The sequence below is a fragment of the Phalacrocorax aristotelis genome, chromosome 2 (genome assembly GCF_949628215.1).
Source record: "Phalacrocorax aristotelis chromosome 2, bGulAri2.1, whole genome shotgun sequence".
Taxonomy (NCBI): Eukaryota; Metazoa; Chordata; class Aves; order Suliformes; family Phalacrocoracidae; genus Phalacrocorax; species Phalacrocorax aristotelis.
The window spans coordinates 24,867,973-24,890,735 of NC_134277.1; the positions used below are offsets into that span (position 1 = coordinate 24,867,973).

The 22,763-nt window shown below is 39.3% G+C and overlaps 1 protein-coding gene across 1 annotated transcript in view; it reads left to right on the forward strand.

The window, feature by feature from the left end:
- ZNF804B (zinc finger protein 804B) overlaps positions 1 to 14,742 on the forward strand; it is a 35,024-nt gene extending 20,282 nt beyond the window's left edge. The window contains exons 3-4 of the mRNA XM_075081989.1: positions 8,142 to 8,272; positions 10,951 to 14,742. Coding sequence (XP_074938090.1) covers positions 8,142 to 8,272; positions 10,951 to 14,641 — 3,822 coding nt within the window. The 3' untranslated portion in view covers positions 14,642 to 14,742. The remainder of the gene's footprint in view (positions 1 to 8,141; positions 8,273 to 10,950) is intronic.
- Positions 14,743 to 22,763: the final 8,021 nt, after the last annotated feature.

Sequence of the window (22,763 nt, forward strand, 5' to 3'; positions counted from 1 at the left end):
GACTCAACTTTCTTTTTGTAAACCTATGGACATAGCACAATAGTTTCTAATAGGTTTATTCTTTCATGCTTTGTCATTATTCCTTCAGCACTACCACAGTTATCAAGAATCAACTGATTATACAAGTAAATCAAATGTAGGCTTAATTCAGATGTCTGGCATTTTTCTCTTGTTTCAATGGGCTTATAAAGAATGAGATATACTAATTAAACATATATTTACAAGTGCTCATTCAGCCTCCTCCCTGCTCTTTTCAGAAGTCACTCCATTTCTCTTTGCCTTCATTTATTTATTTGTAAAAGATAAAATGGTAAAGACAGCCTGTTTCATAAGAAGCCTGAGCTCTATGGAATGTGCTGTGTAAAATGTATGTTTGATCATTTCTACTATCATTTTTTTTTAGTCTGAAAGTCTGATGACCACATTGAAGAAAGTTTGATGCTAGGCTTTGGACTTGCCTGTTAAATTATTGGATAATTCCGACTTTAGCTCTTTTCCTTAAAATGTAGGTGATTTTGTATTCTGCCTGCTATAGTTAGAACAGAGAAATACAGTGTGGTAAGACAGGCTTCAAAAAGATATAGAAAAGGCTTAAATATTTTTTAAATAAGATTACAAGAAGTGCTGGAAGTTTTGAAAGGAGCTAATCTTGCACAGGGTCTGTAATACCAGTTTCTTCTCTTTAAGCTGCTTAAAAGAGAAGGAAAAAGAAATAAAATACATGAGATGTTGTTTTTCCTCTGGCTAAGAAATAGAGCCCAACACCTCGATGAGTGAGGTAATATATGGAGATGCAGTGAAGATACAGTCCCTCCCCCAAGTTTCTTACCATTCAAATGTGTTGCTTTTACTAAGTAAATGACTTTGTATTCCACAATGGCACTGAATATGTCTAATCGAATTGTGCAGTGCACAGCCAGGCTGTTGGAACAGGTGACAATAAATTCACTGGAACTAATATAAACGTGGGTGGTCAAGTGGAGCATATGGTGGATCCACAAATAGCTCAGGCCTTCAGATCAGTGAATTGGTGCCACAAAGTGCTTGTTCTGTCTTCTCCCCTGTGGAAATGGCCCCCATTAAATCCATCTGTTTTAACTTTACTTGGGGGATTCTCATGAGTAGTACAAATGTACCCTGAAATTCATTTGTCCAAACTCACACTTTGGGCAATGGATGAAATTAGTTTAATTACCAGGAATATTTGCAGATCTGGTTGAACAGTAAGAAGCTCCCACAGAAAAGGCACAGGTAAGCACTAGTAGGTCTTGATGTTTTCTGGCAGGAAGACCCAGTGCACTAGCTCAGACTACCTTCCTATAAAGACTTACCAGGAGTTTCTATGAAGACATGCAAAAACAAGCCATCCAAAAAGGCATCTGTAATTTATCCTTGCAGTCGGATCTGTGATCAATATCCCATTCATCAACAGATGGGCTCCCTAGGGCATGCCTGAGGGCTGACTTTTCCCCTCTCCTGCTATCATCTCATTCCCTAACCCAGTCATACCAGGATATTTTCTTTCTGTCTTCCCATTCACTCCTGCTAACACTATTGAATCTGTTAAGAGTTACTATAATATAATTTGCTCTAAAAAACAATCACTGTCACATACTTCGAAGTGATCTGTAGTTATTTATGGGTAAAACAAATGAAAATTTATTAGCTAGTTTTTGAGCTTCATGTCTTACGGTTAATTCCTGCATGTAATAGCCTTTCTGATTTATTTTTAGGATTTTATTCACCATACTAAAAGCAAATTTCTTCGCTGCTCTTTCCTCCCTTTCACTCAGAGAGCTAATACCGTAAGCTTCAGACATAAAGTCTAATTACGTTCTTTAGTAACTGTCATTCTCATTTGATAGTTTGCAGTGTGAATTCATTTTACAAATAATGTAATTGGTTCCATCGTTAGGGTTAGAGGCAACAGAATAATTGCTGAAAGTCACATTCTGTTTTTTCATTTAACCCTTCTATGGTGAATTTGTTTAGAATTTAATTAAGGAGCTTTTCAGCAAAGTGGAAATCAATCTTTAAAGCCGATCAGGCACTCAGACACTCACATTGGTTTATGGACTTTGATTCAGAGAAGGCTCTCTACATATGACAGGAGACATACACCTAATGCTGACCGAAGAAAGCAGAGGTACATACGATATTTTTATCTGGGGCTGCAATGCATTACAGAATGATGGATATTTTGGAGGATGCGTTATGAAAAAAGGTCTGAATGTAAATGAAAAAAAATGTTTAACTCATACTAACCTGCCATTTTCTAACTTAATGCATGGAGGTTTTTTTTTCCAAAGCTGCCTTCTATTTACATCAATGCAGTTATGCTACTGTGAATAACAACATCATTTGCTTCTCAGTGTGCTTGCAGCAACAGTTATGCCCCAGCACTGAACTACAGTTATACTGAGAACCCCAGGTAGACCTATATAATGAGATGAACATGGCCCCTAGCAAAATGCTCAAGAAGTAATGCTGTCCCCCTGTTCTGTGTTCCCTCTGGTCCCCAAACTGAGAGAGTGATTGAGAAAGCAATATAGAAAAAATTATTCCTGAAGCCAGAGATGCCCTGGAGTATGAAGGGTGGCAAATCTGGCAGGGAAATGCAGATTATGAAAATTTTCTCTGTATTCTTGTCCATGCTTTATAAAAAACCCCAGATATCTTCCCCAATTTTCTTTCTATTACATGTGCCAAAAGTGCACTAATATAAAGTACTCTTTTATGAAACCTGTAAACATGAATATTGTCTGTAGCAATGTGAATGTATTGATAGCACCCATTTCCTCTGTCTGTCAAAAGTCCATGTCTGAGACAGCCACCCTTATGTGGTGGTTTAACCCCAGCCAGCAACTAAGCACCAGAGAGCCGCTCACTTGCTCCCCCTCTGTGAGGGGGGAAAGAATTCAAAAAGTGAGAAGACTCGTGGGTTGAGATAAAGACAATTTAATGGGTAAAGCAAAAGCCGCTCCCACAAGCAAAGCAAAACAAGGAATTCACTCATTACTTCCCATCAGCAGGCAGGTGTTCAGCCATCTCCAGGAAAGCAGGGCTCCATCAAGCGTAACAGTTACTTGAGAAGACAAATGCCATCATTTAGAAAGTTTCCCCTTTCCTCTTCTTCCCCCAGCTTTATACACTGAGCATGATGTCATACGGTGTGGGATATCCCTTTGGTCAGTTGGGGTCAGCTGTCCCAGCCATGTCCCCTCCCAACTTCTTGTGCACACCCAGCCTGCTCACTGGTGGGGTGGGGTGAGAGGCAGAAAAGGCCTTGACTCTGTGTAAGCACTGCTGAGCAGTAACTAAAACATCCCTGTGTTATCAACACTGTTTTTATCACAAATCCAAAGCACAGTCCCATATTAGCTTCTGTGAATAAAATTAACTCTATCCCAGCGAAACCAACATACCTTAATACCCTCTGTACACAACAAGAAGAAGGAGGTACTTTCACATCTCACTTTATCCCACTTGTTTCAGACAGTTGCCTTAAGAAGAGGTGATTAGGTCCCTTAAAAGTGTTTGTTTCTTTCCAGTGGTTGTAAAGAAAAATCTAAGCAACCACTGTAGGCATCAAACTTTGATCAGATGAATAGCAATCAGGAGAAGCATTCACCTGCACAGGGAGGAATAGAAATCAGGATGATAACTCTGGAAAGAAAGTAATCTTGGTACTACAAATGCAGCCAGTGGTAAGTATGCTACAGGTGCTCATAGGTCAGTGAAATGCAAGTACTGGTGTTGTGGTTCAGCCTCAGTTGGCAACTGAACACCACGCAGCCGCTCGCTCACTCCCTCCACCCCTGTGGGATGGGGAAGAGAATTGGAAGAGCAAAAGAACGTGTGGGTTGAGATAAGCACAGTTTAATAATTACAATAAAATAATAATTATAATAATGATTATGATAATACTGACAATAATGATAATATAATAAAATGGAAAAGGAAAAAAGCCAGAAACAAACGATACAGCTGCTCACCACCCGCCAACTGACACTGCCCCTCCCCAAGCCGCGATTGCTGCCTGCCTCCCCCAGCCAGCCCCTCCCAGGTAACATACTGGGCATGACATTACATGATATGGAATATCCCTTCGGTCAGTTTGAATCCGCTCTCTTGGCTGTGCCCCCTCCCCTCCCGGCTTCTTGTGCCCCCAGCAGAGCATGGGAAGCTGGAAAAGGCCTTGACTAGTACAAGCGCTACCCAGCAACAGCCCAAACATCTGTGTGTTATCTCAACATTGTTTTCATGCTAAGTTCAAAGCACAGCACTGTGCCAGCTGCAGTGAAGAAAATTAACACTATCCCAGCTAAAACCATGACAACTGGCCACAGTAAAGCAACAATTTTTAAAAACAAGCCAACATTAAGGATGAGCAGAAAATGTTAAAGTACAGGTATTTGGCCACTGATATTTCATGCCTAGCAAAAGTAGGTGGTGAAGATGCAGCTCCATTAACTCATTTGGATGTCCAGATGATCATACCAGAGTTCAGGAGGACAAGGAGATATTCAGAAGATTTTGAGGGGGACTTAGACAGAGAAGCCAACGTGACTCAGGCCTAGTTATATAAGTAAACCTTTCTATAACAGTGAATATTATTTCATATTCTTTTAATATCCTGCGTGGGTGCTTATAAAAAAGGTATGGGTTACTTTTAGATATGGCAATGTCCACACGCACATGTACACGACAACCAGAGAAAAAATAGAACATGAGTCTAAAAATGAAATATAACTCCAAGGTAATGATATTTGTATCAAATGAAGGAAAGAGTACAAGACTCCTATTAAATAAATCATAATTTATTACACATGCCTGTATTTGGATGCCCAGTTAAGTACCTAATTACATGAAAAATGCAATTGCTGTGTAAAGTGATGTTAATTTTCAAGCACACCTGCTGAGCTTAGGGTTGTCATTCAGGTACCTGCTCAGTTGCATGTTGTTGTGCACCACCTGCAGAAAATATTTGTGTGCCTGTCAGGAGGCTGGCACAGGTTAGTAGTGAGGAAAACCATGGCTTTGCAGGTTCAGCAGGCAGTCCCATGGTCTATCTAACATAGCTGACAAATTTCATTACAATTCCTAACCAGAGCTCTGGCAGTGCAGCTTTTTTTGTTTTGATGAGGGGATGTGCAGGGAGAGCCCTTTCTCTGTTGAGACTGTAGATGCTTTTGATTTCTTGGATTTCATCTCCAGTTGATGAGTCCTCTGCTATGCTTACTTATATTTTTTTTTATTCTTTTCTCTATTTCCCTGACACATGCTGTATGCCTTTAGAGAGCAAAAATACTGCTAGAACTTCTATTCTTAGTGTTGGTCCATTTGCTTTGTTGATTATCATCCTAACTGTCAAAGAAGTGAAATGGCATTGCTTTGCAGTACCTGTGCTCCATAGTACTAGCTTTCAGATTGTTCTTTGTTTCCTTGACAGGTAGAAACTGTTTCTGTTTTTCCTCATGGATGCTTTATGCATGATACCGAACAGCTCACGGTGACAGCTAAACCATAGCAAGCGGCACTAAGGGACATTTCTCAAGTGTGCTTCTTTGCCCTTTCTTCACACTGAAGATGTTAATAAGACTCACGACTACCTGTGTTTTTCTATGGAGGATAGGATCTTTACTGCTTAAATAGCTTTACGCACTTGTAAACATTACTTAGGTGACAGAAAGTGTGGATTCATTCTGGGAATATTCTCTAATTTCTTTTATAGCTTTGGCTTTAACATATTATATTAAAAGCTTCTTTCTTGGACCAAAGTAATGTTGTCTTACATGTTCATCCATTTTACTGTAATTTGCAGGGAATGAGGTCAAGGGAATGGAGCGCTATATAACTGGCCAAGCAAGGGGAAAGTGAACAGTGAGGGAGGGCATTTAAGAGGACAGGAATAAGCTAAAAATGAGGTGGAGCATCTATTTCTTTCCCAAGGACTGAAACCTAAGAGCTTTAAAGAGGACTTTGCAGCTGTCCTGTTTCAGAGTCTAGTTCGGTGAAGTACTAGGTGTTGGAGCTGATAGAAACTTTCTGGAGAAACATACAGGTTTGGCAGACTAAATATTTCTGATGAATATGGCTAAACTTTCAACAGGCAGAGGCAGCAGGACAGTTATTGCTGGTTGGAGCTGTACCATTTCCTTGAGGAGCTCCCTCTCCTCATCCAAGGGAGTTTGCCTGTGCAGAGACATCAAGGATGTTGAGAAGCAGCTCTTAAGCTTCCTTAGCAACTCATTCATGGGCAGCCCAGCTCCCCCTACCTCCAGATCAGTGCTCAGCAGCACATGTCTTGTGGTCCAGAATGCAGAGAGCAAACAAGAAACATCTGTTCTTAGTCTCCCAGCATTCATTTATTTTTCTTTCACAGGTGTTATCTGGCCTTTTAAAAAATCCTGTACTTGAAGGACAGCTGATGTGACAGTAGTGGGAGACACCCACTACAGCTTTCCAGCACTCTTCACAGAATGTAGTCATGGACCCTGCATGACTTGTTTCCACCAAGGGTTCCTCCATGCCTCTCTGTCATACTATGGCATTGCCACTAACTGGATGACTTCATTTTAGCTGGAGAAAGAAGAAGCTGCCATCTCTTTAGATTGTATACAGCAACGACACAGTAGTTTTCACCTATTCTCTTTGTCTACAGACAAAAGAGAAAGCTCTCTCCAGAAAGCAGTTCTCTCTAATGCATTCATCATTCTTTTGACCACTACAGGTTGAGGACTCTCTGTCTTCAGCCCTGTTTCTCAAAGGCAGGTACCTGTTGGCCTGTGCAGAGCTGTGTGCCATGGCTAGACTGCTCCACATACCTGAGCTGCAGAAAGCAGTATTTGTTGCTACAATGCTGGGTCAGCCTCCAATTTATCCTACTGATTGACGCATGTTACACTTTTGGTCATGCTATAGGGAAACAACAGCATGAGATGACGGCAGTGATTAGGATGTTGATCTCTAGGTGCTGGTGGACAGGCAAGTAGGCATAGATATTGGCAGCTGAGCGGAAGTTTAAAAATGATTGTTATACCAAAGCTTTTCTTCAAGTCTAGCTTGCTAAAACAGCTCTCTGGGATCCATGGAAAATTTAGCATTTCCTGTTGTTGTTACTGTAGTTCTGAATTTCACAGAAGAGCACAGGGCCACCTCCAGACCAAGGGGCAAACGGATGCAGCGGTTTAGTTCTCAGTCCTGGTCCTCAAAGTTTTCAGTTTAGGCACCTGGCTGAATGCACCAGAGCTCCCTTCTGGCTTGTAGACCTGCCTTCCCCAAACACCACAGCATTGGAGAGGTGGTGAAAGGATGAAGGTGTTTCTGCCACGGACCATGGAAGCATGGATCTGAACCAGGAAGTTGGAAGGTTGGACATGACCTGATGAGTCTTAGAGAGCACAGTGAATTCAAACACAAGATAACAACATTTATTTTTTTTTTGCAGAGGATGTTTCTGATACTTTTTGGTTTGTGTCTTCTTCTTCACTTTCCTTCAGCAGTGCAAAACCATGTAATAAAAAATGTAATAAAAGCAAAGAATTTTGTTCTCTCCAACAGGAATTACCTGATTTATAGATGCTCAAGGAGATAAAAAACATATTGTGAAAATGGCCATAAAAGGGTTTCCTGATCAAATATTTCAGACAGTAGTTCTCTCTTTTGAAAAAACAAATGCAGTCTTTAAAAGCTACAAAACCAACACAGAAACACTCATAGCTCCCTGCATACATGTGCAGGTATAGAGATCTATAAAATATATTACACACACGAGTTCAGCTTTATTCCAGTATTTGCCTATGGATTAAATTCCAACTGTCTGAATTAAATAGGAAAATTTCTACTACATTAAACGTTTTTGTGTACATATTTGTACACAAAAGATTTGTGTGTTCATAAGAAACTAAAAAGCTATCGTTCATATATGGGTATATATAGATAGATAGTGATGGTCCAATCATGTTGTTTTGTTAGACAAAAATAGCATTTTCAATCTCTTCTTAGGATGATAACATTTTATGCATATTTTTGCTCTCTATTTGCATACTAACTTCAACAAAAGCAAATAAATTGAGTAAGAGGAAATGTATCTGCTGTGTACATATTTAATCCTTTCTCTTTTTGTTCTTTTCACACAGAGATTGAAAGATTTAAAACAAAGGGAATTTGCTCGAAATGTGGCTTCAAAGTCATGGAAAGATGAGAAGAAACAGGAAAAAGCACTCAAGCGGCTCCACCAGCTTGCAGAATTACGGAAGCAATCAGAATGGCAAGTATTTAAAATTTATATTATGTTTTAATGCCCTCTTTCCTCAGTCCCAGAAGAAATCTCCACATTTTTACTCCTACACTCTGTAATACAGAGAGATTGTGTATACTGTAACCTGTTTTCAGCTGTCCCCAACTCCAAATGTTCCTGTTCTGCAAACCATAAAATTGAAAGCTCCTGAATAAATTATTTGCTGTTTGAAGGTTTGTGGTTTTTTCTCCTGTAGCTAGTTAATATCTTCTTTTCTGAACTGAGAGGTTTGAAGATGTTTTTATATCATCACCATTTTATCTTATTCAAACTGACCTGAATAGATTAGTATAACTGTCTTATCATTTGGTAGTAAGTGAATAGGAGAGGAAAAATGCCTTTTAGAGCATCTGTACTTAGTCTGTGAATCATTTTCACTACTTTTAGTATACTGAGATTATTCTCACAGTTTCTCTATAGAGTAATGGAAGTATCATTAAGTGAATGAAAAACAAGTAATTAACTGAGTTAAGTTTGCCCAACACTGTTATCTGTATTGATGAATATCAAGATACAGTACAAAGTTTGCACTAATAAACATCTACATTTCAGAAATCTCCTTTTTTTAATGACACTGAATGCTTCAGTAGAATAGATTGCCACCAGAACAATTGTTTCTGTTAATCTATGACCATAATGAGTTAAGTAGATAATTAAACTGACATTCTTTTAAATTCATATCATGCTTACTGTACCCCAGAAATAATAACATTCACAGTTTATTATATACCCATTTTGGCCTAAGTAATTGCTTTTGAGTAATCTGCTGAAATGTAACAGTTTAGTGCTAATGTATCACTTTTATGGTTACAACTCTATTTTCATACAAATCTACTGAAAGAAATGTAACTGCCTGTGGGAAGGTGCCGTTATGCCCGTGCACTTGAAGATGTAGTCTCAAAGAGACCGATAAGGTCAGTGATAAAAGTAAAGCCAGAGCGAGACTGGGAGGGGAAAAACAGGTTTGCTTTTAGAAAGAGCCAGGAGTCCACAATCCCTCACCAAGAGCCTGGAAAGACAGTGCTTGCTCTTCCTGTTCGTAATGACTAATAGGTTGACGCGTGGCTGAGAACCATGATCTTGGTGGAGGGGTAGCACTCCCAGATGCTCAGGCAAGACAGAAAGTCAGCCTTTCTGCGCAAAAGTCTACACACACACACACAATCGTTATTGTCCCCGAGTATTGTGTCTCAGTTCCAACAGAGTTCCTTACAACGAGCTAATGAAATTTGACAACAAATTACTGTTAATCTTGTGCACAGGAAAACTGAAAATGCAGTTTTATTTTGCTGTTCCAAGGAGACTTTGAAAAGGATCTGTTTACACGCCTTCAAGAGATAATTCCTTCTTGATGTACAAATAGGGGTGAATTAGTATCTCCTGATGCCAAAATCGTGGCAAATGCAAATATATTCTCAGAAATGCATACATATTCTCATACTCCAAACTGACCCTACTCCAGGGAGTCTTTATGTCGTTCCTACTGCTGAAGATCAATGCATTTTTATAACATTTATAAAGCACGCTAGCCTATTTATAGATAGCTGTTACACAGATCTGGCAGTTGTAATTTACTTATATTTAATTAAAATATTTTCTAATTTTTAATCAAACTCTTTAATGAAGCTGGTTCCAAAATTTTTTCATGTAAGTGTACTGTAGTACTGCATTGATAGGAAATGTAGATAATTGTTCTAATGAAATGTATGTTTAAAATATTACTTGGAATAACATTTGTACGGTAGGTATATATGTCTCATCTCTAACGGAAAGCAGCAACATTCATTCCAATCTCAGTTAATTATATATTGCAAGAAATAAATGATTTACCATGTTTATTAAGGCCTTCTTAGAATAGGTTGTGGGGGTTTTGTAAGTACAAAAAACCTAAACCACAGATTTAAAATCTGAGAGGTTTTGGGAGAGGAAAGATGTAATTAATGAAAGTAGACTACAGAAAGAGAGAATATGGCAAAGTAAGTCAAATGGTGCTTGATACTGAGAGCAGTGATGTTGCCATTAATATTGATGGAAATCCACCTATGTCCTTGTCCCCACCAATGTTTGGTGATAGTTTTAGCATTAATATCTCTTTGACTATTTCACGAAGTCATTTACTGTGGAATAATATAAAGATAAAATAAAAATCTACACTTTAAAATGTTGTACATACATCCCTCCACCCGCAAGCTAGCAAAATGCTGCCCTTTCTCTTATAGAGTTTGATTCTGCAGATGCTGCAAGTCAGTGTCTCATTTTGAACATGATTTCCTTTGTGGTGGTCTCTCAGAAAACCAAGACTTAGCACAGACCAGATTCTCACTGATATAAAATCAGAGTAAAGACAATACTGTTTATTCTGGATGTACATGGGCATAACTCTGAAAAAGAGCATTCATGTGGTAACTTCAGATCCTAAAATTTCCTGTATGTAAAGACTGTCTTGTCCATACAGAAGCCCAAGCTCAGGGCTAGGCTGCACATTTACCCTTTAGAAACTTCAGAAACTTAGTTTTGGCATGAGTGACACCCTTCTTTACCAGACAGATATTGTCAAATGCAAATTTTGTCTTAACTTGGTTACTTAATACAGCTTGCTTTCTTTCTTATTTATTTATTTATTTATTTATTTATTTATTACCTTACAGCATCACTGGGAGTGGACCATTGCTTAAAGCCCCCAGATTACTCATGGAAAAGCAGCAATCACCAGATGGCATTTTCCTGTACAAGGGCAGCAAGTTCACAGCCAGTTCTCAAAGAACCACCGCAAGAGCAGGACAAGGTTTCTCCAGCAGCGTACTAGAGAAACAGCAGCTTATTGTAAATAGGCACCAATCCCCTGCTGAAAGACCCCATGCACTTGGAAATCAAGTCTCACAAGTATTCCCAGATAGCAACAATGCTTCTCAAAGGGCGGGAGTGTCTTTCTCATTCTCTAAAAAAGTCTCTTTGAAGCTCGAGTCTTCGGCATCAGTCTTCAGTGAGAACTCTGAAGAAGGAAATGATTGTAGTGAATCCCCCAACCATAAAATAAAGCAAGCTCTTGAGGGCTGTCGTTCTGGCTCACTTTTGGATGAGGATGTAAAAGCAAGCTTGGATAAAGGGCCACTTATTACACAAGATCAAATGGATTTGCATAACTGTGCATCAAGTTATGTACCTGCAAAACCTAAAATGCTAAAGGAAAATGATAAAAGCAGTGATAGAGAAATAGAAGAAAAGGTCCGTGCTCATACTTCATTTTGCAAAGTCAAAATGCAACTTTCAAATTTGGATTTTTCTGGATCACTTAGAGAAACAGAGCAAGAGAGCCGATTGAATGAGTCTGAACAATTGCTGGAAACTCCCATTTCACCTTCTTACCAAGCTAGCAATTTTTGTACACAGCCAAACACCTACAAATACAGCAATGCCCACCTGCCTGAGCAGTTACCTGAGCTCCCACAACAGCCAGAACCTCAGCTGGCATGCACAAGCAGTATTAATGACAGTCCTGGGATGGTAAAAAGAGAAAAATCTTTGGAGAGTTCAGAAACCACAAATGGGAATATGGAAACGTTTCCAAGAGAGACCATGGTTAAAGAGGTTAGGCCACAGGCATTACCTTTCCTCCATGTAGTGAGCAAAGATGGCACCACTGCTCTGCAGTGGCCCACAGAATTACTTTTGTTTACAAAAACTGAGCCCTGTATTTCATATGGCTGTAATCCATTGTATTTTGACTTCAGACTCTCTTTAAATCACAGAGATGGTAAACAGCATGAAACAAACAAAGCAAGCTGTAAAGAGCACTCTATAAATAAGACTGCAGATGAAAATGAAGCCTCAGGTTTAATAAAATACAAGCAAATGTCAAATGAACAAGATAATCAGTTGTTGAAACCAAAGAAGATGAAAGGTTCCCTAAATCCAAGAAAGGCCAAGCAAAAAGCTGAGTCAGACATAGGGAAAGAGATGAATGAAAATGGTCAAAAATACTTTACAGATTATTTGAATGAAAATATACCCAAAGTGCCTGCTTACCTTGATGTCTCACAAAAGGATTATGTGACAGAAAAAAGTCTTCATGCAACAACACTGAGAAGATCTTTAAAGCATCATTTTCATAGCTGTGAAAGAAAAAAGCAGAACATTAGAAATGAAAGCATTTCCTATTCTGCTTTTATGTCTAGGATTAAAAAGTCTAAAGCTGCAAAATGTCATTTAATTTATTCTGAGGAAAAATGTGAAAGCCAAAATGACTGCAGATCCGTTCAAGACATGGCCAGCAGCAACAGTGACATAAGTGACTGTGGAAAAGACTCTAGTGGAAGTTTCCTTAGTTATAAATCCAGTTCAAGCAGCAGGTACTCAGAAAATGAAGGATGTGAAAGTTACACAAGATGCTGGAGTTTTCCATCTCCTCAAAAGTCCGCCTCTGACAGACGTTCCAGCTATTCAGACACTTCGGTTAGTGGTACAGGTAGCTACGTGAGCTACGTGAGTCCCAAATCGAACAATCACAGCAGAAATAATTTGCTTTTTTGTTGTAAAAGAAAAAGAAAGACAGCTGAAAGGCACAAATGTAAACACAGAAAGCACATATGTATTTTCACTTCTGATGATACAGACGAGGATTATCTTTGTCATAGTAGAAGTCACAGAACTAGAAACAGTACACAGAGGGGCACAATTAAATATCAAAGATGTTCAAGAAGTAAAGTTTTACAACACAGAGACAGATCTAAACACAGCAGACGTAGACATAGGCATTCTGGCAAAGTGCATAGTAGAAGTCGAAACTACCATAGCTCCAAAACTTTTTTCACCAGAGATTCAAGAAGTAGCGAAAGATCATCTAGTAGCAGGATATCAAGAGGTAGCAGTTCAGGATCCTTCTCAAAAGAGACTGACAACTGCAACAACAAAACAAAAGAGGACACAGAAAGGAGTTCTAACACTGAACTGGGAAAAACTGAAACTGCACATTATGACTCTCTGAATGTGAACGGTCAGTCAAAAAACTTTGCCACCTGCTCTTCTGAAACCCTGGCAAAAGACATATGTGAAAAAAGAAAGTCACTAACAGCCAAGTTACTTTTAGAAAGAGTGCAGTCCAAGAAAATCCAGGAACAAACACACAATTCAGAGAGATTTTCAAACAGTTGTGGGGTAGAATTAAAGGATCAGTCCCAAAGTCACTTTTCTCTTCAGTTTTCATCATCGGTTGAAGACATTGCAATGCTACCTTTGCCAGAGAAACTGATAAGCATAGGTAAAAATGACACAGGGCATAATGAAATCAGTTCGTTGGAAAACACTCTGAAGAAAAACAACTTTGAAGCATCACAGATAACTAATGTTGCTCTTTCAACAGGCACTGATTATGATCATTGTCTTTTTAAAGATATCATTCAAATAGGAACAGACTATCAGAGCCCAAGCATAAAAAGGAACACAGCAATAAAGGAACAATCCAATCTCTTCATTAGTGAAGTGCAGCCCTTTATACAAAGCTGTGACCCAGTACCAAATGATTTCCCTGGTGCTTTTCCCTCTAATATATATTCTGTTGTTGCTAATTCAACAGAGACCAAAGAAGAACTACGTGATGTAAACATGGACTCAAACCGGGCAGAAGGCAGTTCAGACTCTCTTTGTGACAGTGCTATGCAGAAGTATGATGATACAGTAAATGACCCAGAAGTGTACAGTAAATCCACCTCCCCTGCTTTAACACAGCAGCCTATCACTTTTTCACCGGAGGAAGTAGACAAATACAGGTTGCTGCAGCTGCAAGCCCAGCAGCATATGCAGAAACAACTTCTGGCAAAACACCTGAAAGTTTTGCCTGCCCCAGGACCAGCTGCCTTCTCTGCAACACCAGCAGTTCCTGCCCTCCCTCTTCAGCAGCATGCTACTGTCACCACCATCCACCACACACTGCTGCAACGCTTTGCTGTCTCGGCATCTGTACATCCCCAAGGCAGCCATCTCTCCCTGGCACACCTCCACCCCCTCTCTCAGGCACATTTTGCCCCCATACCACTTTCCCCATTAGCACCAGCCCTCATTCCCTCCCACCCTGCTCTGCTGACAGGGCACCCATTGCATTTGGTCTCCACCGCTCCCCTCCACCCTTCCCCACTGTCCTTCCCTGCACTGCCACACAGTGCATATATCCCAGCCTTATTCACACCACACTTGAATGCAGCCACACCTTCTGCTATACATCCAAATCCCTTAGTTCATCCATTATTCCAAGGGCAAGAGCCCCATCACCATTCTTGCTGTAGCCAGACCCAACAGTTACCGACAATAAAAGAGGTTTTCAGTGTTTCTAGCTATTTAAACTAGCCCAAATGATTACACTATGGCTCCAAAACCAAATTTGAATAAAATAAATTATTCAGTGTTCAATCACATGTCTGAGGGGAATTCTACTGTTTTGCTGAGAGTAAAATGGCAAATATTTTAAAGTCCACATTCTGGCTGACGGCATACGAATATTGATTTAATTCTCATATCACTGAGTAAAAGCTGTTTTAAAGTTTTTTATAATACTATTACAAGGAGGACAGGGTCCAGCTAGTGTCATTCTACAGAATGTTGGAAAGAACAGCCATAAGTGAAGTCTGTGACTGACAGTAGGAATAGGACCACAACTCCCAGATACAATAGGACCAACAGTGTCGACATTGATGAATGATTTCAAGTAGTGCAATTTAAGGTAGAGCAATCTTGACCATGTCAAAGGTTTGCTTTTCTGAGTGTGTATGCCCATAGTATATTTTCTGAGTGTGTATGTGCAACGGCATAGTACTTGGTCTCATTAAGGTATTTCAGACTGAACAAAAAAGAAAGTATCTGGGACCACAAGTCCCTGGTTCTGTCTCTTGTCCAAAATAGATCGGGGATCCTCAGAGTGAGGGGTGATGAGTTAACACTTGAAGAAAAGGGTCACAACAACATCTCAAAGGTACTTTATTGATTTTATCCTTAGGGTGTGTTGCTCGTACAGTGCAAAGGGACTGCAGTCTGGCCACAGGTACACAACAAAAAATTCCCTTAGTGTACGGGGCTCTGTGCTGGCACAAGCAGGCTGCTACATTTTTCCCTGAGCCAAGCATCCAAGAAGGCAAAGGAAAGAAGGGGATGAAGCGAAGTTCTTTGTCATTGCCTGCCTGTGGCTGTAGCATGGGTATGTCAGGGGTGGGCTGCAGCAGCCCAGAGTAGCCAAGCAGCATGTGCCGGCCTTGAAAGTCAGTGACCCTTGACCAATGCCACAACACTTCTTTCCTACCAAACAGCGCTCTGACATGCCCAAGGAATGTGTAAATATGTTTTGTCCCTTTCACAAACAACATAAACAATTGGCTGGTCCTATAAAATAATAAAAAATGCAGAAGTAAAATTTTGAGCGGAAACCAGCTCTCCAGGTCAAGTCTCATAGACAACCATGACACAGTTCTCAGGACTTCAGGGTATATTGAATCTAAACAAATAAGTCTAGATTCTCACATGGCTTCCTAAACTCTCAACATACAAATTGAAGTTCTGAATCTGCAATGTTTGAATGCATGTATCCAGCCTTCAGGGTAACGTGTGGTTGAAGTTGCTAGTAATAACTGTGTATCTGGAAAGAGGTGAGGGCTCTGCATCTCTTTGAATGGCACATTCTGAGTATTTTTATAATGTTTCTAACTCAACATGAGATATTGAGCATGAAATTAAGCTTAAAATTTTGGACTGCAGGCATGGTTCCCAATATAATTGGAGAGTGAAGTGTCTGATAGACAGTACCTGTTTGTTTGGATTAGAAACATTTGAAAAAATTTCAATTCATTTGCAGTAATGTAGTGCACAATTAATAATGTATCTTTCAGAATTGATAAAAAACACATTAAAAAACTTCTGGAGTATTTTATTCCATTATATTTGGCTATCTGAAGAAAATGAGAAATCTAATCGCAATTAAGTTCATTATTTAAAATAAAACTTAGAACCAATTTTCTAACTTAGTTTTAATCAAACTGGATTGACCCATTGCAATAAAATGGAATTGTTTTAATTTCCAAAAGCAGCTGCTTCAGCATAAATTGGTATTATGCCGAATTTTCAAATGGCTTTACAATTTGTGATGGCTTGTTTTGCAGTTGATTTCAAAGTTCAAGTTTCTTTGGATACTTAATGTTTTAACCATCAAAAAAGCTATCAGGAAAAAAATCTGGAGAGTCAGCAGAAGCAAAACATTTTTGTATTGAAAAAGGTTGCTGAAACCAGCATCCTCAAACATCTTTTGCTTAGATTCCCATCTGGTTTATTAATTTTATTAACAAAATGGTATGTCATTTTGGAGTTACTTATCTTTATGGTTTAATTTTCTCATTTTAATTGTAGGGAACTCCTTTAATTAAAAATATTACTTCAGAATTAACAAAGCCAGAAATTTTCTTTGGGAAAGATGTTAAAAATAAATATTTCCACAGTTTTAAAATTCTTCCTTTCATTTTTGGATTAAAATATTCTCAAAATTAGATCTGAATTTACAAATCATTCCTATACTTCTGAAACTTTATTTTCTCAGAATCAAACATATTTCACTGAAAGTGACTTAACACCTCTGAAAATTAGTACTTGCTTGCTCAGATGGAGAACCCTTACTCAGTGGACCACTCGGAAACATTAGTTATAATTCTGTAGGAACACTCTGAATTGGGCATTTTAAAGGAACAGGTCAACCTCTACCCTAGAAGAGGTTGACTGAGCAGCACAGCTACTACTACCAGGTCAGGGCTAATACTGGCCTAAAAGATGCATTTCCAGCCCTACAAACTTTTACATTTATGAGCCCAGTTCCATTTTCATTCAAGAAGAAACAGCTGTTCTCATTGTGTATAAAAATTCATTTGAACCTAATTAGATAACACTAAGAGAAAAAAGTGGAACAGAAGAAATGACAGGCTAGTCTCATCTTTAAAGCCTACACACGCATTTCATATCCCTGCTTCTTACAGGAAGTGTTAATATTGTAGAAATTCCTATGGCGAGAAACATGACCAGTTGAAATTTAACCACACCCTACTACGTAGATCATTCATGGAAAATAGTTGTATACGTTTCCCTTGATGTATGCACAAGACAATGGGATTCTAGGAAGGAACCAAATCATAGGATGTCCATGCATCATCAAATGAACCAACAAGGATGATCTGGTAAGGCAAATGAATAGAAAATAAAGACTAAATTTAGTTCTTGGAACAATGGAAATACAGATTTTGAGAGATATTGATGGAAAAAAAAAAAGATTAAGATGGAAAAGAAACAGCACAATAGCAAAACAGCAATCACTGGGTACCAACAAAGGGAATGTCCAATATCATTCTTAGTACACAGAAGGGATTTTCTTGAAGATATGTAATAAAATTATCAGCACAGCTGAGATGATATATGTGCTCTACTTGCAGTCATATTTGTTTTTCATGAGCAATGTACTTTAAATATGTATCATTATTGTAATTAAAAGCATAATTGAGCCTAATGTATGGAGCCATGCTACAATTTTGATTTAACTTAGACTGATTTTTAAAAGAATTACAGTATCCTGGTGGCAACGATATATAGACTCCAAGTTAATAATCTGTTTTGGCTTGGTCGTATATTCTTGATACATATCCAAGGAAACAGGTGATCCACACTAAAATTTCCAATAAAAAGGTTTCCTGAGTTACACAATGACAATTTTTTTCTTTGTTGGGTTTTTTTGGGGGGGTAACTGAGGCACTTCTGGAATACATTTAACTTGTATATTTGTTGTGCAGATTTGCATAAAAATGCCATTTGACCATACTGATTTTAAAAGTGTTAAGTTTATATTTAAAACGGGATAATACTCTGGCTAGTATAATATGTAAACTAGTAATTTTGTTTTGTATTCTCTGTATAAAGTGTTTTATATTATACAGTAGCTAAGTGAATTGCACTATTGTACATGCAATGCGGCTTTTTTTTAGGTTATTCAAGGAATTCCTGGGAATGTAGTTTAATGCAATAATTTTTTTTTTCAATAAAAAGGCTTACTGGTATAAAAAGTGTCAGTCATGTATTTTTAATGTAAAGCATACCAAAAGGCAGCAAAGTAGTAAAATGCAGAATGGTGCAAACATATTCTGTATTTTAATCTGCAGAACTGAAATGCATTTAATTCATCCCTGTGGCTATAATCCTGAAATTTCTTAGACTGTTTCCTAAAGATTTTAGTATGTGTTACAAAAGTGGGTTGTTTAAATGGAACTGAAAATAAATATTCCTTTAAAAAATGACTCTATCTATGTGGTTTTTGCAAGTACTTTTAATGGATCAACATCCTCCTGGATATTTTTATGCACTAATCTGTTTGCTTAGAATTACATTTATAACTCACTTGTCAGGATCCCCAAATAAAGTCTCTGAGGTATGATTCCTAATGTTTGTGTAGAAGGTGCTTCGGTAAAGAAGCTAACAGTGGGATCCACAAAAGTATTACTTATTCACTTTTTAACCATTCTTTAAAACTTACCTTAGTCATGATAAGTATCTCCTTATTTCATGTTTCTCTTTTACTTTGTATTTTTCCAGTTTATTTATTGTATCCTTTTTCTATCTATCTTTCATTTGCATTGTAAGCTTTCTGACACAAGGCTTTGGGTTTTGTCATATAGGTACTCAGCTTTGGAGGTCCCAGGCACTGCTGCTATACTAATAGTAATTGCAAAGCTAGTTATTGCCATTAATAGACAGTTTCAGAAGTTACATGTCTCCAGGTGAGCACGAAAACTGAAGTAATGCAAAAACAAGTCTCTGCATGGGTACATGTAACAGATAAAACTGTCTTTTGAGTTGTGGTGTGGTAGAGGTCATATTCTGTTAGGTCTGTCTGCATAGCTGGAAATGTTTTGGCCAATCTCTGGGACAATATTAATCTACCATGCAGTGACATCTTATGACTCAGGCATTCCATAAAATCTTGAAATCACAGCAAACCAACAGAGACATAATTGACACAGTGTATCTAATTCCATTCGTCTGTGTTTTTTCATCTTAAAAACAAAATTCAGAATTGGGCGAACAAATAAAAAGTGTGGCATGTCTGAAGGAAATACCCTGTGAGTTAATATCTACATCATTAACTGTTAACTATAGTAGGCTTCCAGTTGAGGTCCGATCTCACCTGTTTGTTGCTGAACAGTGATACTGTTTTGACTAGGATGTAATATCTGAAGAAATAAAGCTGTCCACACCTTCCTATTCCTGGTAAAGCTAGCTACTAATTACCCTTTCTTAAAGCCTGAATCCCAGATCTGTTTAACATAATTCGTCTATTCAGGCCAAACCTACGTTTAGGTCTGTTGCTTCCCTGAGAATAAAAAACAAATGTTTTGCCCGGCTTGAAATGTCTCTTATTGCCAGATGGAGAGGCTTCTGGAGGAAGCAAATATAGATTTTATTTAACTTAAAAATAGAAAGCCCAATGAAGCAGATATTTAGAGACAGTACAAAAGAAAAGAAAAGCATATTTGTAGCTACTTATGCCTAAGGTTAGCTTCAAGACGTTCTTTTCACTTCCCTCAGTTAACATACTGTCTCAGTGCAGTGTCCAGCCTTAGGAAGACCCAGACATTGTCTCCACTCTACAGGATCTCAACTTGGGGACAGGATTGGTCTTAGAGATACTGTTTCCCCAGCATCTGCTCTGATGGGAAACCTCCCAGCCCTCTGAAGGCTTCCTGTAAGTCTGAGGTGAGCTCTCATGGCTTCTTCCATTGCAGCTACAATGTACCCAGCCCTTGGGCACAGGCTAGGAAGCATTGTCACCCAGCCAGGCAGAATACAAAATGAATATGATTGCAAAATAGACCTGACTAGACTATTCCAGTTGGAAGGGACCTACAATGACCACCTAGTCCAACTGCCTGACCAATTCAGTGCTGACCAAATTAAAGCATTTTATTAGGGGCATTGTCCAAATGCCTCTTAAACACTGACCACCTCCTTGGTAAAAAAATACTTCCTAATGTCCAGTCTAAACTTCCCCTGGCACATCTTTGAACCATTCCTCTGCCTCCCATCACTGGATATGAGGGAGAAGAGGTCAGCACCTCCCTTTCCACTTCCCCTCCTCAGGAAGCTGTAGAGAGCAATGAGGTCACCCCTCAGCCTCCTTTTCTCCAAAACAGACAAGACCAAAATCCTTAGCTGCTCCTCATAAGACATTCCTTCCAGCCCTTTCACCAGCTTTGTTGCCCTCCTCTGGATCCATTCAAGGACCTTCACATCCTTCTTAAATTGTGGGGCCCAGAACTGCACACAGTATCCAAGGTGAGGCTGCACCAATGCTGAATACAGCACGATAATCACGCCTTTTGACTGGCTGATTATATGTGTTTGATGCACCCCAGGATGTGGTTTGCCCTCTTGGCTGCCAGGACACACTGCTGACTCACATTGAGCCTGCTGTTGAGACCAACACCCCAGATCCCTTTCTGCAGGGCTGCTCTCCCACCACTGCTCCCCTAATTTATACTTGTGCCCAGCATTACTCTGTCCTAGGTGCAAAATCTGTCATTTGGGATTGTTAAATTTCATCCCATTAATCGTAGCCCAGTGCTCCAATCTGTCTAGATCTTTCTGCAAGGCCTCCTGTCCCTCAAGAGAGTCAACAGCACCTCCCGGTTTGGTATCATCAGCAAACTTGCTAATCATGCATTCAGCTCCTGCATCCAGGAATAATCTAATACCTTACCTGGCTACAACCAATCCATTCAGGATCCAGGCACAGAAGGCTGATTTAAGGATGTTCCGTCTCCTCCTAAACCTCCAGGCACACGTTTCAACCCCTACATTGCAGTTCTTTTTGCTTTGTCCCCTTCCCTTCCCTTCCCATTCCTGTTCCTTTCCATTCCTGTTCCGTTCCATTCCTTTCCTGTTCCTTTTTTCTTTTCCTCTTCTCTTCTCTTCTCTTCTCTTCTCTTCTCTTCTCTTCTCTTCTCTTCTCTTCTCTTCTCTTCTCTTCTCTTCTCTTCTCTTCTCTTCTCTTCTTCTCTTCTCTTCTCTTCTCTTCTCTTCTCTTCTCTTCTCTTCTCTTCTCTTCTCCTCTTCCCTTCCCCTCCCCTCTTCCCTTCCCTTTCCTTCCCTTCCCTTCTCCTCTCTTCTCTCTTCTCTCTTCTCTTCTCCCTACTGTGTTCTTCTTCACTGGTTAGTCCCACAATCACATCAGCAAAGCTGAAGAGGGGAATGAGACTGAGCCAGGAGAGGAAAAGAGAGAGAGCAAACAACACAGGAAGGGAGGCTGGAAACGTATTAGGCCAATTTTCTTCACAGATGACATTTGAATACTTACGTCCCCGTGCAAGGCCAGCAAAACCTTTCCTACACTCTATTGCGAAGTCTTTCACTTCAGTGCATAGCCTTATGCAAAGTAAGCATCGGTGGTTTAACCTGGAAGGCAACTAAACACCACACAGCTGTTCGCTCACCCCCCCACAGTGGGATGGGGGAGAGAATTGAAAACAAAAGGTTGAGATAAAGACAATTTAATAGGACAGAAAGAAAGGGAAAATAATAATAATGATAAAAGAATATACAAAATAAATGATACAGAATGCAATTGCTCACCACCCGCTGACCAATGCCAAGTCAGTTCCTTAGCAGCAGACCCCCAGCCAGCTTTTCCCCTAGTTTATACACTGAGCATGACATCATACAGTATGTTTAGTTGGGGTCAGCTGTGCAAGCCGTCTCCCCTCCCAGCTTCTTGTGCACCCCCAGCCTACTCGCTGGTGGGGTGAGGTGAGAGGCAGAAAAGGCCTTGACTCTGTGTAAGCACTGCTGAGCAGTAACTAAAACATCCCTGTGTTATCAACACTGTTCCCAGCACAAATCCAAAACACAGCACTATACCAGCTACTGGAAAGAAAATTAACTCTATCCCAGCTGAAACCAGGACAACATCTTAATATAAACTTTATAGAGAAATATAAAGAATCACTGGGAATGCAGCTCATTACCTTCCTCTTTCTAGACACTAGGCACAATAATAACAATGTGTGTGGAAAACAGGAATCTGCAAGTCAGTGAACTGCACTGCTGCTTTGCTGAGATTGGGACACACTGTTCTGATGTGCTTGAATGTTCCTCTGCCCCAGGGCTAAGGGAATTAACTTATTAACATTTTAGGTCATGGAAGTATTCTTACTGTCTTCAGGACCATCAGGCTGAGCCTTAAGTCAACACCTTACTTGTCTATAAAGCACACAGCACTTTTAAAAAACTTTTTATTATTCTTCAATAAAAACATTATTTTCTTTAACAGAGAACACAGAAGAAGCAAAATAACCAATTGCAGAAATTATAGGCAGAAATAATTCTACAGTTACAGTAATGGGTATTCTATACTAAATATCTACTGCTTAACAGTGACCAATCTGTTTTGTGAATGTGC